The 18,201-nt window shown below is 54.1% G+C and overlaps 1 protein-coding gene across 11 annotated transcripts in view; it reads left to right on the forward strand.

Moving 5' to 3' along the window:
- The window catches only part of COL13A1 (collagen type XIII alpha 1 chain), a 153,681-nt gene that overhangs the window by 63,330 nt on the left and 72,150 nt on the right, over positions 1–18,201 (forward strand). For 8 of the 11 annotated variants that reach the window (XM_044942203.2, XM_025284667.3, XM_044942204.2 and 5 more), the window contains exons 4-7: positions 7,035–7,061; positions 9,695–9,730; positions 12,511–12,537; positions 15,188–15,238. In XM_044942203.2, the coding sequence (XP_044798138.2) occupies positions 7,035–7,061; positions 9,695–9,730; positions 12,511–12,537; positions 15,188–15,238 (141 nt within the window). Of the gene's footprint in view, positions 1–7,034; positions 7,062–9,694; positions 9,731–12,510; positions 12,538–15,116; positions 15,239–18,201 lie in introns of all 11 variants that reach the window. The other 3 variants (XM_044942205.2, XM_025284674.3, XM_044942209.2) reach the window with 2 other exon arrangements.

Consider the following 18,201-nt stretch of genomic DNA (forward strand, 5'->3'; position numbering starts at 1 on the left):
AGAGTACTGGAGTGGGTTGCCATTTCCTTCTCCAGGGGATCTTCCTGACCCAGGGATCGAACCCAGGTCTCCAGCATTGCAGGCGGACGCTTTACCATCTGAGCCACCAGTGAAATGAGCAGTAGAATTTATATTACTCAGGAGGACCCGGCAAGCCTCTCCTCTGGGTGGGACCTAACTGCCAAGTCTCAGGTTGGCTCACCAGCTCATCTGGTGACAGATGCATGGCTGAGGCCGCTAACAGCAGACAGGGCCATCACCGGGGCTCTGCTGTGTCACCAGGGATGTCGCCCCCGAAGCCTGTGCACTGGGAGCGGGCGCAGGGCATCTGCTATCCATGTGGCTAAAACCACCCCCACATTGCCGTGGGCTAACTTTGTCACCAGCCTGTTTCTCACGAGGACACTTCCCCGGGCCAGGAGGCACGGGCTTCCCAGCTGGGCTGGGCCCCTCTTGCTAGTGCACTCGGGATATTTTCAGATTCTGGGTGACGTTCCCCTGCCCCTCCATCTAATAGGTCCCAGATGTCCCCCTCCTCCCTCGACCTCCCTCCTTCTTGCTGTTCGAAAGCCTCACTACCGGCCTGCCTGGGGCCTCCTCACCTGGGAACTACCCCCTCTCTGTTCCCCTTAATGTGATGGCTTGACAGAGACCAGCATGAAAGAGGCTGTTTCCTCTGAGGATGGAGAAGCAGGCAGATGAAGGCGGAGAGAAGGAAGCTGGCTTTGGGAACACGAGGAGCCAGGGGAAATATAAGGAGTCTTTATTGGCCAAGCATAAAAGAAGCGACAGGAGTCGCAGCTGTGTTAACGTGGCCAGGTCACCAGGGGCTAGGCAGACGCCCTGGGAATCCCACGGGCCCTGGGCTTTGGTGAATCGTGTTTGCAGAGATGCCTTTTAGTTCGCTATCTCTCGGCTGCTGCTTTTTTCTCTCCCTTACCTCCCTACCCATCCTCCTGCCCCTTTTGCGTAACATTTGAATGTGTAAGGAACATTTGAATTTGTAATTCTCGGCTCTTGGTAATGAGATAGGGCTCTTGCTGAGGCCTGTGGGAGGGAGGAGGCGGGAGGTGGCCACAAGGAGGAGGAAAGAAAGGAGGGAGGCTGAAGGGACGGTGGGGCCGGGGCAGGGAGGTGTGCGGTGAGAAAGAGGGAGTGGGCAGTGGACCCGGGAGGGCAGAAAGCCTGACTCAGAGCTTACCAGAAACCAAGGCAGGCCTGATAGCCATCGGGGGGAACTCAGGGAAAAACCTCCTTTGGCTCCTGCTGCTCCTGCCTGTTTTCCGTGGGAGCATGGAGAGACAGGGGGCGTGCTGATGAGCGCCATCTCCAGGTTCTGTAACCCTCTGACCCTTGTCAAAGTGCCTTGGTGCCCAGCACCCCACATTTAGCAGTGCCACCAAGAGCCCAAACTGGAGTGGATCCCTCAGAGCCTGTTTTCTAGGGTGGGCAGCTGAGGTATGGACTGGAAGTTAGGGCCACAGCCCAGCTGCACCTGGGGCCCAGACCTCTGGATTTCTCATCCAGTGATAAAAATACAGAGGTGAAATAAAGGGGGAAGAGATTAGATGGGTGAAAGTGGGCCAGGAAAATGCAAACTTCGGAGACCAGCTGGAAACCCCACGGCTGAAGAATTCTTGGACGCGCCTTCTAAGGCAGCCCTTAGGGCAGTGGCACTGACCCTGGCCTTCTCTCTCTCTTTCAGGGCCTCCTGTAAGTACTCCTGTGAAGTCTGGTCTCCAATGTCCAAGAGGCCTTGCTCTCTGCTGGTAACCGGGCCCGGGGTGGGGGTTCTGAGCCCCTTATACGCTGCACTGAAGTCTGCAGGGTCCCCCAGAGGGTTGACTTGGCCGTCACTTTGCTTCCCATCCACCTCTGCACCCCCCAGGGCCAAACAGAGGTTGTGCCCGGGAGAGCCTGTCCCCGAATATAATCTGAAAGGCTAGCTTGCCCCATTGTTAGCCTGCTCCTTTGTCCTCCCAAGAAGCAAGTGGAGTCAAAGGAGCACCAGGTATAAGAAGAAAGAGGTCATCTCTACTCAGGTCCGGGTCCTTGAAAGATCTCCTGCCCTTTCAGTAAACAGGTCGGTGAGTGTGGACCGCTGCTAGGACGTGGTCTTCGCCCCACTGTGTGGGCAGCTCCATCTGGCCAAGTCACTTCAGGCAGGTGGTGGCTGTTGGTGGTGGTATTTTTATGTAAGAGGGTGATGCCAGTGGGTTAGACTGGGAAACAACACAATGTCGAGGCAGCCAGTCGGTCTCCTTCCCCTGGCATTGCCTGCCCTAGAGTCCAGGGCAGGGCGGGGGAGCCGAGCCATTTCCAGAGAACCTGAGAAGAGCCCAAGGAGACTGTCTCTCCGAAGTAATGGATCCAGAGAACAGGAGCGTGTCTTCTGAGGACAGCATTTGATACCCCAACAAAAGACCCAGAGGTCACGCCCCAGGGAGCTGGGGATTGGAGTTGAAAGGGCCGAGCCCTCCACATCAGATCTTTCTCAAGGATCCTGAAAGCCTATCACCAGCCCTTCCTCGGAGAAGTCATTTCCATAGCCGTTGTCTTGATCTGAACTGTGGAGAGCAGCCACCCTGTTTGTAATGAGACCATGATGTTCCGTTCCATCCGTGTTCTGAAAGGCACACTGGACCCAGGCTGACGATACCGCTCAGCTTGCTCGTTGCTCACTTAGAGAGAGAGGAAAATCTTGTCATTCCCTGAGAGGAGGAGGGTTGATTTATCATGCGTGTTTTGGATGTCAGACCTCAATTCCTGTCATCAATCTTCCAAAATAAACTCTGCAGAGGAAACTTCGACTGACCACCTGCTGGAAATGGGCTGCTTTTCCCTTTCTTTTCTGACAAAGCCAGAAAGAGTCCTCACCTCCCCCACTCCAGGGACCTCCCCCATTATACCTGGTCCCTACAGCCAGGCTCCCCAGCTAACCCGAATCAGCGCTGGGTCCCTGCCTGACTTGGGGGCTGTGCTCCCCAGGAATGCAGTGTCCTGAGAGCTTCTGCAGGCCTTATCCCACAATGGTCCCCAGCCGGGGAGGTGCTGTCACTGCTGGGGGCTCTGCAGGGTGGGAGCAAATTGGGAGGGGGTTGGGTGGGCTTCCCAGGAGGCACTAGTGGTAAAGAACCCGCCTGCCAGTGCAAGAGACATAAGAAACATGGGTTCGATCCCTGGGTCAGGAAGATCCCCTGGAGGAGGACATGGCAACCCACTCCAGTATTCTTGCCTGGAGAATTCCATGCACAGAGCGTAGTGGGCTACAGTCCATGGGATCTCAAGGAGTCGGACACAACTGAAGTGACTTAGCTCGTATGCATGCATGGGTGGATATGATCCTCTCCTCCCAATGCCTGCCCACCCAGCCCCCAGCCCCATGGAGTGAGGGACAGGGGCCCAGGTAGCTCTCCTGAATTCTCAACCTGACACAGAAGAGGCCTGAGTCTTCACCCAACCCTGCCTGAAACCACAAGATGAAGAGGAAATTGGAAGCCTACCAGGGTGGAAATCACCCCTTTGCCTGCTCTCTCTGCTTCCCACAAAGGAAGAATGCTACCAGCCAGGGGCAGGGAGAGGGAGATGGCAGTTGATCACAAGGCTGGTCTGCCGCCCTCTGGGTGTTTCTCAGGGCACCTCCTGGGGTAACTCCGGTTCCTGTGGACACACGGACAGTCAGCATCTAGAGAACTCAACCGTGGAGGATGGATTTAAGGAGCAGTGGGGATCATCTGGACGGTCGAAAATAGGTGCCCACCACTGCTGCACCCCCGCTGCCCATGACAGACATTGCTAATGAATTAGGAGGCATCTTAACAGAGTGCTTTACTCAGTCACTACCAGTCTACTGGAGTCCATACTAGCTGACAGTTGTTGGCCATTCCGGCTCTAGGTTTAAGAGAGAGTGTCTTAATGATGCCAACTGTGAGACTGAAACAGATGACCAAGGGAAGTATATGTGTCTCTTACTTGAGGAAATACAGGATGTTCAGCTGCTAGCCTTGGTTGGAAGTGATGCTTGCTGGAATGCTAGCTAACACTTAACTGTGTGTTAGACACTGTTGTATTTTTATGGAAGCAGTGTAATAAAGTGATTACAAGCATGGACTCTGGAGCCAAGCTGCCTGGGTCTGAATCCTGCTTCTGCCACTTCTAGCTGTGTGACCTTGGGCAAATTACTTTACCTCTCTGTGCCTCAGTTTCCTCATCTATAGGATGAGAATAGTAATAGTACCTGCCTCATCCAGATGTAAGGAATATATACATAATTATATGTATGGCCTGGAGAAGGAAATGGCAACCCACTCCAATATTTTTGCCTGGAGAATCCCATGGACAGAGGAGCCTGGCAGGCTACAATCCATAGGGTCACAAGAGTTGGACACGACTTAGTGCCATCTTTCTTTCTTATATGTATGGTGTATATGTATACATATTATACATACATATGTGTGTATATGTATACATATTATACATACCTATATGTGTGTATAATTATGTATATATTTTTCCATGTAAAATATATTAACTCATTTAAACTCTAGAAACAGAAGGCTTCCCTAGATGATCCCCAAAGATTTTCAGGAGGAAATTATTAGTCTTTGCATTTTTATTCATTAGTTTACTACTTCATTTTATTTCTATCCCACATTAATCCAAGCAACATTTGGGAGTGACTCAAACTAGATAAAGAAACAGTGGGTGTGGAGAGCAGAGGCAAGAAAACAAGGGGCATCCAAGCTGATGACCCCACAGCATCCTGTGCAGCCAAGTCACAGGTTCAGCTTGGAGCTTCCTGGTGGACAGAGCAAACGGGAAAGCAGAGCTGTTGCGAGAGTCAGGGAGCAGGGAGAGTTAGGTGAAGCACTTCTTTACCTGGTGCCAAGACCCTAGAGAACTTCCCGGAGTGCAGGTGATGTCGGTGGTCAGCACACAGAGCAGTTGGTAAAGTACCCCTCTGTGCGTCTTTGGGTCAGAGCCTCTGTGTGAGTCTGGGAACCCTCCACAGATGCGCCTGCCTCTTGGGACGGAGGGAGGTGGCCGCCCCTTGTGGGCGCACTCCCTGATGGCATTTAGAAGTGGCGTGAAGAGGGACTGGCTCAGCGCTACAGCTCTGGATCAAGGAGGACACCGGGGGACCCCAGGCTGTCTTTGTGGGGCTGGGAAAGAAGGCGGCTGCGTTTCCAGGTTCATTTGTTCACAAGCATGAATTAAGGACCTACTAAAAACTCAGCACTCTTTGAGGCAATGGGGACACAACCATGAGCAAAACAGAAAGTGCCCTGCCTGCCCTGGGAGCTTACCTTTTAGTGCCCCGGGAGTAAAACTCAGCACAGAGAAGGAGTGGACACTGACCCTCTACCTCTGGAGCCGCTAACCAGCATCCCCTGAGCTTGGATCTCTGTGTGGGCGTCACTGCTCCCCACCCCGCCTCCTGGACATCCTCAGAAACAAGGCCCCAGGAAGGGGGCCTTATTTCTGGCACTGCCTGCATTTGCTCAGCAGCCCTGGGGCAGAGGGACTTGTCTCCAGATGGACACCCTGAGACCTACTCCTGGTGTTGCTGTGGGTTTCTGGGAAGAGTGGGATGTCTGGAAGGAGAGAAACAGACCTGATTGCTGTGCCTCTGAAAGCAGAGTGGGCCCAGCTGCACACGCCTGCCAGCCAGTCCTCTTCTCCTCTAATGACTGTGGGCCTCAACGCTGGCTCCCTGCCAGCCCTCTGCCACGTGCTCTACATACATCAGCCCATTCGATCCCAAGAGGTAGAGATTGTTCTCCATTTACAAGATGAGGAAACTGAGGTACAGGGAGGCCAAGCGACCTGTCTGAAGTCACTGACTAGTAAGTGACAGCCAGGCCGGCCGACACCAGAGCCCTGCTCTTAACTGAAGCTTGCTTCTCCCTTACCACAACCCTGTCTCTCCTGACCCCAGGCCTCAGCCATGCCAGGGTGGGGGCTCGGCTCCAGAAGCTCTCTCCAGGTGGTCCTCCCCACCTTCTGCAGGGCGCCCCATGACATCCCACCAGGCAGCTCCTAGAGCAGTTTCTCCACCACCCTCTTGTATCGGATCTATCTGGAAGTTGGAGGCCAGAAGGAAAAATATATGAGTTTTTCAGAAGCTCCTTTGTTCCTGTGCCCACTCCTGTGCATATTACTCTGAGAATAACTATTATGATCAATACTTTGTTGAATGTTTTCCTCTCTTCAATGGGATTTTAGATCCATCATAGGGAGTCTTTAGTCTACACCCAGAATTGTGCTAGGCAAGAGTCCTAGAGTTATTCATGTAAAGGGTTTGAGACAGACATGACTGTGGTCAGTGAAGACAGGCTCCCAGAGCCACATGGGGTGGGGTCCAGCCTCCTGCTCACCCTCAGCACCAACTCACTGTAGAGAGAGTGGCCTGAAGCCAGTTAGAGGCATCAAAGGAAGGAAGTCCCACTGCTGCCCTCACCATCCCAACAGAGGGGAAGAGGTCCCCCCAGGGAGGCTCCCACCCTCTGTTTCCTGGTCATGGTCCATTGGCGCAGGTGGGGCAGGTCCACCAGAAGTGTCCCAGGCAGACTGGCTCCATCAGAGATGGTGTCTGGCTTCTCCTGTGTGGTAGGACAGGGAGGGCCAAGCCCCAGGCCCTCAGGCCCTTTCCCAGGCCAGGGCCAGAACACATGAGTGGGAACCCTGAGGCACAGAGGCTCAGAGAGAGGGGACATGCTGGTGAGGCCCAGAGCTCTGATGCCCTTGAGGGATAGTTATGAAGAGGCATTCTTATCTTCTGTCCCCTGCACAGTCCCTGGGCCTGGCATACAGAAGGCCTCTGCTAACGGCTTTCCTGAACGAATGAATGAGTGACTGAAAGCATGCTACAACTGAAAGGAAGCTTAGTGATTAAGGCCCTGTCTTCGTTTTGTTTATAAGATAACAGAGGCTCATAGAGCACAAGGGACTCCAAGGTCACACAGCTAGTTGGAACTATCAGATATTTCAATACCCTGACCTTCCTAAACTTCACTCTTCCTCCTTAATTTCAGGGTCCTGCTGGAAGACCCGGCCTCCCGGTAAGTACCTTTCATTTCTTTTTCCCTTTGCCTTTCTCTCACAGGCTGTTCCTCACTTCAAGGACAGGAGAGGGTGGGTGGCCACTTTCCACCAGGTGTGTCTGGATGGGAGGTCTCTCTTCAGCATCTCTAACCTACAGCTGAGGGTGAAGCACCTGGGTACCTTTCCTGGGGCCCCAGGCAGGCCAATGACAGCATGCAGGCCCCTGCAGGGCTGCACCTGACTTCAGACTGGTGGCCCCGTAGTGGGGGGCTGGATGGGAAGGCAGCCCCCTGGCTTACTGGTTATCCTGCATATCAGCGTCATTAAAGGCCACCGTCCCTGCTTTGTCTCCTGCTAAGAGTAGACTCAAACACTTTATCCCCCCCACCCCCAGCCCAAGTTACCATTTCTGAGTGCTAGAGAAACTGGGTCCAGTAACCACGGGGGCTTTGGGACAAAAGTAGAAATAGTACTCATAGCCATCTCTCACTGAGACCTTAATACATGCCAGGCACCAAGCTAAATGCTCTTTATACATTTGATTTGTTCACCAACTCAAAGGGGTACTATTATGCCCATTTTATAGATGAGGAAATAGAGAGGGAAAATAGCTGGTCCGATTGTCCAAGCCTCAGGTGTAGACCTGCTGAAGGCCCCATGTTATCACATAGCATCCCATACTGCTGTTTTCTGTGATCCATACTGGGCATCTGAGACCCATCTTTAAAGTCTTCAAAGACATGGCCCTGTGGAGTGTAGCCTGGGGCATCGACGCATGGAGTACTGGATACCATGGGCCTTCAGATGGCTGTTGGCTCAGGAGAGATGCTCTAGCCAGCCAGAGGGCCAAGGTGGGCATTTAGGGGGAGCCAGGGCTGGCACCAGGCTGCCCTCTCTCCCTGCCCCGAAGGCCACATCAACTGGATTCCAGAGCCTCCTATGCATCTTTCTATCCCAGTTACTCCTCTTTTCAATATAAATTGTACTATAACCTCTTGACTACACCAGTAACTTCTAGAATTCAAATCTAGCAAGGACTCTCTTAATGAAATACATGTGGGAGAATGTTTAGCTTTGAAAATGAAAACTGTCCCAGCAAGTATGAACCCTGGAGCAAAGAAGGACAGGGCAATCTGTCCCATGAAATCCAAGGAGGGGGAAAAGTCAGATGACTGGGGGAACGTGGGCAGACTTTGTTTTTTTTTTCTGACAACACCCACCTTTAAAAAGCATTTGGGGACAATTCACAGAGCAGGGGCTGCCACACAAGAATTTCCAGTCTCCGGCCACTCCATGCCCGTCCCTAAACCAAGCATTTTATGGCCAGGACTGCAAAGACCATTAGTTTAAAAAAAAAAAAAAAGAAATGAAACCAAAACACACATCCTGCAAGATCATTCAAAAGCACAAGAGCAAGTGAGCCATTGGGATGTCACAAGCGATGACCAGTGGGCCTGGCGTCCTCAGTGGGAAGGGTTACAGCCCTACTCAGGCCTCCCCATGAAGGGACCTGGGAGTGACCAACAAAAAGATCTGCTGATGCTTGTTGTGAAGTGCAAAAGTGTGAAGTACACACATGTTTATAACAGTCGCTTCCCCGGAACCTTGCTGGGCTCAGTACCTGTAGACGAAGTCTGCAAGGCACTCACCAGGTGACAGGCACCCAGAGTTAGATTCCCAGAGCATTCGTCTCTTGACATCCTCTCAGCAGCCCAGGAGAGAGACCCGGATGCTCAGGGAGCTTCAGGGAGCTCATGGATCGTGGTTATGATCCATGCTCATAACACTTGCTGCAACCCTGCCACTCTTTCCCAAAGTCTGAACAGTTTACTGAAGACACCTTCAGTCTTGACAGTGTGCCTGTAACAGGAGCCTAATTCAGAGCTCGTTGCTACTCCCTGGTGTGTCCATGTACATCTTAGGATGCTAATTATCCCTCACGGCATTTGCCTAAGTGGCGTCAGCAGACACAGAATCACTCCAGAAGTGCCCACCCTTCAGATGAACCCACAAACCCAGCTCTTTCATACCGGGACAAACACCATCTGAATTTCAGCTCCTGTGGCTTTCCATCCTTCCAGGCTCCCAGCAAACCCCAAGCCCTACCCCAGATTTTATGAGTCTGCACATATATGATTGCAAAAAAATATTCTCTACCAAAAGAGGGAAGAATAAAACTTAAAAGCAGATTTCCAGAATGAGGAGATATAACCCCTGGCTGCAAAACAAAGCAGTTCTGTCCGAGCAGCTGAAACTCGTGATGCGGCTGAAGCCGCATGGCACACTGTTGGTTCCGGGTTGGTGGCGAGGAGGGGCAGGACTGTATTGGTAGTCTTTGCAGACACAGGGCTTGGGGAGGAACTGGGGACCATGAGCACTGTTCCCCAGCTCTGGCAGAGACAGAGCAAGGGTAATGATTCACCCTTCTGTCAGATGGGAGCTGCCATTCACTCTCCCTGCCTTGAAGCTGAGCGTGATAAGGATGCGACCAAACAGTCTGTGGGGCTCAAGGGGAAAGTTCACCCACGATGCCTGGGAATCGTCCCAAGCACCCAGGCAAACCAGATCTTGGGTGTGTAGCTAGCCATGGGGCCCCTCACATGCTGGCCTGGCTCTGGCCACCTCTAATTGTTTCTGCCTCCTTCATCAGGGGGACAAAGGTGCCATTGGGATGCCTGGACGTGTGGTGAGTTGGAGCATCTCTGCCCGATGGGGCAGCCGTTGCTTGCTTCCCTGTGCTGGCCTGGCCTACAGACCACCCCACCCCCTAGGAGGCAGTCGGACCTCTCGCTTCTCCCCACCCAAGGCTGCTGCAGAAAGGACACTCGAGGAAGAGGGGAATGGTTTATTCCAACCCTTCAGATCTTGCAAAATGGCTTTAACTCTCCAGAGAACTGCCATGGCAAAGGAAAAATCCAAAAATGGCATGAATAAAGTCTCTTTGCCAATCACTACTAAGAACTCCCATCACTCTATGCCCTAACCCCTCCCCCGCCGAGACAGGCAGCACACCCTCAGATTTATAGCTGTTCCTGCAACCATCCTCCAGCAAGAGCAGTGAAAGATGGCAGGAAACGCAAACGGAAAGTGCCCTACAGAAACTACAGTGTACCCAGTGTCTGGAGGCATCTTCCCTAGACAGAGGCTAGTGATGAAGACAGGGCTTCCTTCCAGGCAGTGCCTCCAATCCTCACCAGGAAGGTGGGAGTTAAAACCTTCATTTCCTGCTGAAAAAATAAGATGGCGAAACGGAAGACATGATAGGGAGCTTGCGTCACAAATGGGAAGGTTAGCACTAGGCTTTGAGGGCCCAGCACCAGGGTTTTTCCTGGTGCTTGGAAAGGCAGCACCTGGTGGCCGCCTAAGGCAGTGAGGACCACACACCGGCCTCCCCGCCCCCCAAGTCTAGGACATGGCCCCAGCTCCTCTCCCCGTCTGACCTCTGAGTCCTCACCAGCTGCCAGCCTCAACCTCCACCCTGGTTTCCAGTGCCCCCTACCAACCCCATGCCATCTCTCCATGTCACTCACATGCTTTGTCTTGTTTACATCACCTCTTGGCCTGGGTTGGCCTTAGGCCTGGGTTTGGCATCCTGTGTGCATGGGCTGGCCTGGTGTGAGCCCAGTGCACAGAGGCACCAGATCACAGCTAACACTTGAGAGTGCTGTCTCGTGCTCAGGGCCTTCCACGCGTCAACTCATTCAGTCCTCCCCAGAACTACATGAGGCAGGCACGATGTCCACCCCCATCGTTCAGATGAGAAAACTGAGGCTCGGATGTTAAGTGTCTGTCCCAAGGTCACAGGTCCAGGAACCGGCTTATTTTAATCCAGGCAGCCTGACTCTAGATCTGTGCTCCTAACCCTAATAATGGAATCCTGCCTCCTACCTCCCAAATCCCCTCCATGGGCATCACAGTCTAAGAGGGTCTGATCCTTAGGGTGAAGCCACAGTTCTAGGCCTAGGTTCTGGGACATTTCAGAGGTTCAGGACAAGGGTTCCATGTCGCAGAGCTTTGAGCTCCCTTGGGCCACCCAAGAACTGTCAAGACAGGGAGACTGGGAGCCATGGGCCACCCCGTTGGGCGGTTCTTCCACCACTTCCCAGATCACGGCACTGTGGCATTCCTGCCTCGCCCTTTGTCTAGGCTCCAGCTCTCTAAGCCCAAACCCTGAGTCCCCCAAGCTGTCAGTGTATCCTGTGTAGAGTAGGGGGATGACATTCAGCCGGCCTCCTCAGGGGCTCACTTTGCGAAAGCCTGGGCCAGGTTCATTCTCCCCTGCAGCCCTCTGAGATCCTGTTTGTCTATGAGCACGTTGAGACTCAGTTTACCCAGGATTGGGGTGGAGTTGGGTCTGGTACCCAAGACACCCAAGTCCTTCCTCCTGACAGGTAAGCATCAGGAGTCTCTACCCTGTGTGCAGCCGCCAGCCTGCCGGGAAGCCTGCAGAGTGCAAAGCAGCCCCTCCAGGCCTGCCCCCTCATGCCGTCCTTCTTGGGCCCTATGCATGTGTCCCCCCAGGAAGTGTCCATCCAAGCCTTGATCTGACCACAGGGGGGCAGAGGGTGGGGCAGGAGAAAGAGCGACAGGAGGTCTCCCCATTTCCGTGTACACAAAGCTATTTTCAAACCATCTTGGTGCTTTTATGCTGCTTGTGCTGTTTTAAATGTGACAATGGACCCATTTGGCTGCCCAGTAGGCGTCCTGGCATGGGCCACCTGAGAAGTACTGGGGTGGCCAATGAGTGTGAAATGCCTGAGATGTTCTCCTGATTCACCAGAGGTGGCACCCCTGGCTGCTATGAATGAGGGTGGATTGGTCACCGTGGGTCCAGGGGTCCTTGGCCATGACCCACTTCCCTCTGCATCCCGGATGCATCCTCCCAGATGTGTGTCCTTCTGTCTGTGTTCCTCTTTGCATCTTGCCTGGCCACTCCTAACGACTCCTGTCGCATCTAGCTTGGCAGTTTCATGCTTGGTGTTCGGCTAGACCTTCAAAAGGACTGGACTCCACCTCACCTCACAGTCCTTGAAAAAGTGTCTCCCATGCCCACTCCCTCCCCAAAAGACCCAGGCTGCTGGGGCCACGGCTCCCCAGACGTGTTTCTGGCCTGGGTGGGCTGTCCTTCTTTCTGTCTCTCTCTGTCTGTCACATACACACACACACACAGATGTCAGGAGGGCTTCTTAAGGTCCCTGCCACTATTTCCTTCTTAGTTATCTGGCTGGGGCCAGCCTTTGGGCTGAGACAACAGCCGTCCACGGGCTAGGCTTGTCAGACTCGGGACCTGTCGAGTGTCAGCATCTGTGTTTTGTTTTGTTTCTTATTTCACAGTGATTTCTTGTGTTTGGTCATCGTGCCATTAACACGAATTCTTGTGCGTGTGTCTCTCTCTCATCCTTTCTTTTTTCTCTCCCTCCCGCCCTCTCTCTTCCCTGCACCCCATGTTGCATGTGATCGCCCCAGGGAGGAAAGGGCCAACCAGGCGAGAAGGTGAGTCCACGCTTTCCCCTCCGCACCAGAGCCTCCACCCCCTGGACTCATGGGGGTGCTTTTGGAAGCCCCCCATTCCAGCCCTCCTCCTGGTGCACAGGCCCCAGTGGAGGATGCCAGCCCAGCTTGCTCTGCCCTCGCAGCCTCTCACAGCCAGGTCTCCTAATAGCCTCCACCCCATCAGGCAGGAGTCATGGGCTGAGGTCCCACTTCCCTGATTGAGGTCCCACTCCCATGGCTGAGGGGTCTCCGCTGCCCGTGGGGGCTGCACGTGGCCTCCTGGCACTGATTTTGGCCTTAGATAGTCACCCTTCCCAGAGGTGAAGAGAGCACCAGCTGCCATTGTATGTGGCTGGTCCTATCCCCACCTGCAGCCCACCACTGCCCCCTCAGACCGAGACACTCTCTTTGTGCTGCCCCCCCAGACAGTTCCCCAGCAAATGCCCAGACAGACTCCCGGGGTGATAGAGTGGAGTCTCCCAGGAAGCTAGATGCCGAAGAAACAGTCCTGTCCTGGAACTGGGTGGGCTCTGAGGGATTATAGAGCAGTGTAGCTAACCAGCTGGCTCTCCAGATGAGGCCCAGAGTGGGTGTGAGGCTTGCCCGAGGTCCCACAGGATTAGAGATGGCAGAGGGCTAGAAGCGGACTCCTGGTCCCAGCTCCACACTTCCTCGCTTGGACACCACCGTGTGTATTTCTGCAAGTCTCCCCAGCTCCGAAATAAAAATAACAACAGTGACGACAGCAACAACCATATATTAAGCGCAAACTGTGTCAGGCGCTGTTCTAAGCGGTTTACTCTGTAACAGTAACATCCCAGGTAGCAGAGAGGTAGCCCTTTCAGGGAGGCTTGGTCGTCTCATTTACATGAGAGGGAACTGAAGCACAGAGAGGCAGGGTCACATACCTGAAGTCACACTGCAGAAAGTGGCAGAGCTGGGGACTTCCCTGGCAGTTAAGACTTGGCGCTTCCACTGCAGGGGTCCAGGGTCAATCCCTAGTCTGGGAACTAAGATCCCACATGCCTCATGGCATGGCCGAACAATTTAAAAATTTAAAAAAAAAAACTTTTTTAAGTGACAGGGCTGGAGAGGATTCCCAGGGTGCCTGACTCCAGGTCGGACTCGGGTCCCTAACCACTGTGCTATGCCATCCTCCAAGTATAACAAACACTGGGTCTCACCCTCACGGGCGGTTAAACCACCCAGGAGAAAGACAGGGACACAATCACAGTATAAGGATAATAGCAGACACTTGTTAGCCCCTTCGGAGACCAGGCATTCTTTTAAGCATTTTACACCATTATCTCATGAAATTTTCACATCCACCCTATGAGACAGGCGCTATTATCTCTGCATTACAGGTAAGGAAACTGAGGCAGAGAGAAGTTAAGTAGCCCAAGGTCAGCCAGCACGGAGCAGAGCTGGGCTTCAAACCCAAGCGTTTTGGCTCCTACCCATCACACTATGTTGCCTTGTATAAAAATTATGATATAATTGCAATGGAATAAACAGCTACTTAGTTTGAATTCACTCTTCACCTGCGTGTGAGGCATGACATTTTACAAATGCATTTCCGTCCCTTGCCCTGTAAGGGCAGCAGAGTTTCTCTCAGCATCCTGTTCACAGAGGAGATATGTGGGCTCAGAGAGGTTCCGTGAGGCAGAGCAAGACCTGCAGGTGAGGCCTGGGCATTTCCTGGACTCCTGGAGGGAAGTAGCATCCTGCCATCCTCCAGCCGGGCACCGTCAGAATCCTTCTGCCAGAACATCGCCTCTCATCCCCACCTGTGTTCATATACCCTTCATCCTCCTTCTGTCACACTTCCCCAAGCTCCAACACACACACACACACACACACACGCTTATCCAGGCAGCTGGAACACATGGCATTTTGAGCCCCCAGCCCAGCATCCACCATCCTCTCCGGGCTGAAAACTCTGCTGCAGGCTTAACCCTCTGTGTCATTCCACACCAGGACTAGGAGGCCAAAGCAGCTCTAACCTCCAGGCTCAGGCCTGCTGGGCCCACACAGCAAGTGTGTGTCTTGTCCCCACCTCTGTTTACAGCAGCTCCATCTGGGGGTGGGCTGCTTTCTGGCAGTTACAGGTGTGCAGCCACGTGGGCATTGGGGACTGGGGAAGAAGGCTCAGGGGGTGTGAAATTTGGCTGGGCCTGGGGCAGGCTGGGGAGCATCCTGAGCAGGGCCCTGTGGGGACGTCTCTAGGGCCTGAGCAGCCATGGCTGAGCTGAGTCTCCCTCCTTCCCTCTCTCCCCCCACCCCCTGCACCTCCGTCTTCCCCATCACCACACGACATCCTCTTCTCCCCACTTCCCGGCCTGGGGGCCCACCGCCCTCTTTCTCTGGTCCACAATCATGTGCTCTCACTCATATCTCTTCTCTCCATTCCTCCTGCTTCCCCACTGCCCTTCTTGATCCTTCTGGAATGTTCCATGCATCCTCTTTTCATCTCCTCTCCTGTGAGTCCTTCATCTTCCTCCACATCCTCTGCCTCCTTGTCCTACGGTCTCTGGGTCTTGGGGTCCCCCCTCGCCCTCTCTGCCTTCCCCACCTGCCAGCTTCTCCTTTCTGTTCTTCCCCTCTCCCCTCCCCTCCCTCTCCCCCTCCTGCCTCTTTCTCTCCCACACAGGGCGCCCCAGGAGATGCCGGCATGTCCATCATTGGTCCCCACGGCCCCCCTGTAAGTGGTTTTTGCCCTTCTTTGGGATGGATGGATGGGTGAGTTACTGAGAAGGGCTGGGTGCGGAGGGGGGTACACAAGTCCTGGCTGTGCCTCTGGTGTGATGCCCACCACATGGGATGCGGTCAGCCCGGCCAGGCCTCAGTGCTGCTGTCGATGTCAAAGAAAGTAGCCTAAATCCGCCTCAGTTACACCCTCTTGGGAAGGTTCCTGAGAGCCGACCCTCTAGCCACGAAATGACAGCCGCTGTGAGGCAGCCCTGATGTTTACAGGCAGAGGGAAGAAGTGCTGGCTCTTCTTGGGGTGGGGAGGCCCAGTGCTCCAGCTTTCCAGGGGACAAGCCTTGCTTCCAGATGCCCAGGGAGCAGCTACCCCAGAGGCCTGGTTCCCTGACCCAAGCTCCCACTCCTGGTCTTGGCAAAGCCTGCCCACCACTTGCCCACAAAGGCTCTTTTTTTGTGCTCGGTGCCGGGTCCCAGTACCCTCTGCCCAGCGGCCGGGGGCTTGGGAAAATCAAGAGAAGCTTCCCCTCCAGTACAGTTCCTTAGGGACCAAAAGGGGGGCTCGGGTGATGCTGCAGGAAGATACCGCAACTGTGGGAAGGAGGACTGACTGTTTTTCTCAAACAGTGTCCAGCCCACGGAGCTTCAATCAAATCTCCAATTGTCAGAGCAGAAGGGACCTCCCAGAAGGGGAAACTGAGGCACAGGCAGGGGAAGGGGCTTGACCGGGATCCCACAGATAGAGAAGGATTAGAACCCAGGACCCCTGGCCCCAAGGCTCCCCCCATAGCAATGGGCTGCTGTCTCCATGCTCTCCTGGGCTCTTTTGCTGACTGACCATGTATGGGAGGGAGGAAGGGATGCGGAGGCCTAGCCTCAGACTCCCAGAGCCTCACCCAGTGGGTGGATGAAGCCCTCTAATTTATTCCCCTGTGTTCAATGGCAAGCAGGAATCTTCTACCCACAGACTAAGGAGAGGGGTCAGAGAGCAAATTGCGAAGCTCTGTCCAAGGGAGGGGACCCTTGGACAGTCAGGGAGGGGCTATGGTGAGAGCTGGGAGCAGAGGGGGAGAGCCCAGGAATTTTAGCAGGGGAAGCCAAAAGATAGAATGGGGCTGGCAGGGCTGGCCGGTCGGGGGCCTGGGCTGGAGGCAGGGATTGAAGGGTCCTGGGCTGCACAGACAGGCTTCAACAAGGTTTCCATGGCTCAGACCACACAACAGTGCTGAAGACTGACACTTTGCACTTACTCTATGGCAGTATCCTGAGACCGTTACACATAGCAGCTCACTTAACCCTTACGAGAACCTCACAGGGAGGTACTATGAGCACACCCATTTTATAGATGAGAAAATCGAGGCCCAGAGAAGTTGAGTGACTTGCGGAAGGTCATACACGTGAGTGGGGCCTTGCTAGGATATGACACTCAGCCGGGCTGTGTGCTCCGAGTCTGCGCTCTGACCTCCGCTGCTGTAGCAGACCACTCGGCCACAGGGTTCCCATCACCTGTGTTTCTGGGCTCACGTGGCTGCTCCCACAATGGACTGTAAGCCCCCTCAGGTATCGGGTATTCCTGACAAAGGTGGTATGCAGCTGGAGGGCAGGTCAGGAGAGGGGAAAGTCACAGAGAAAGACAGTGCCCTAGGCTCCAAAGGCAAGGACCAAGCCTGGGGTGGGCCTGTTAGGAGGACAGGGGAGTAACACAGAATACGGGCCGTACCCCTTGGCCACCATCTCTGCCTGCCTCCCCATGTGACACAAAGCTCCATTTGTGTGGATCAGGCTGGTCCTCTCACACCCTCTTAGCTGCAGCTTTCAGCAGGCAACATAGAGGTGGTTGAAAAGACCCCACATTTAGAGAATACGGTCAGAGGGCAGGGCCTGCTTTAGCCACCCCCCGCACCCCCCACTTTCCGCCCTGCTTCTGGCTCCGCGTGCATAAATATAACCACCATGCTGGACTTGGTTCCAGCGGTGAGAAGTACTTTCTATTTCTGGTAATAGTGACTGCTTCCCTTTCATGGACACCTGGAGACATGCTGGGTCCTAAACTGAAAGACCATGCATGTGCTGGTCGCCTTCAGCTCCCAGGAAAGCTGTGAGGCAGCCCTGCCAGCCCGTTTCCCAGAGAGGGAGAGAAAGGTGCAGAGTTGGCCTGTGGTCACCTGGCTTCTCAGCGCTGGAGCTTGGTTTGGGCCCAGTCAGCCTCATTCCAATGCCAACGTTGTTTCCCCAACACCCTCTTTCATGTTTTAAATTCAACTGTTTAAAAAGGATATTTACCTTGAGGGAAAAGCCCTCCCTTTGAGTGCTGGGTTGGTGTTAGGAGAGTTTTTATGGCACCAGAAGGCTTGACCAAGCCCAGGGCCCTCTGACTTTGGCCTGTGTGTGTGACCACCACAGAGATGGCTGGGCTCACCCCCACTGAGTCCTCACTAGACACCAGGGCAGCCCCTGCAGCTCCTCCCAGCAAGCCCCCTGGAGCTAGTGAGAGTAGGGGACCCCAGAAGACCAAGGGACCAATGCAGTCAAGGGCCAGAGGTCAAGTGGGCAAGCCCTCTGTGACCGGTGATGATGGGGAACATATGGCTTTCCACTCAGCCAGGAAGGGCCTTGAATATACGCTGCTAATGAGAACCAGTCTTGTTGCTCTAGGGGCCACCTGCCTCCTCTCTTGGAGCTTTAAAAATGGTTTTTACAAAGAGGGGACCTCCACGCACTTTGGTGAAGGATGGTTCAAGATGCCAGAACAACAGACCCCATTAAGCTGAGCTGGAGGCTGGGACCCCGAGACGCTGGCTGGCCCTGCAGGCACTGGAAAGGTCATCAGTCAGGTTAGGAAAGCCCACCACCTCAAAGGGAGCTTGTTCCTTCCCAGAGCCCCTAGCTTTTCTTCAGAGGCAAGGAAGAGCTATCTAAAGTTCCAGCCCTCACTCACAAGGTGACAGCCAGGTTGAGACA

Source organism: Bubalus bubalis, chromosome 4 (genome assembly GCF_019923935.1).
Source record: "Bubalus bubalis isolate 160015118507 breed Murrah chromosome 4, NDDB_SH_1, whole genome shotgun sequence".
Lineage (NCBI taxonomy): Eukaryota > Metazoa > Chordata > Mammalia > Artiodactyla > Bovidae > Bubalus > Bubalus bubalis.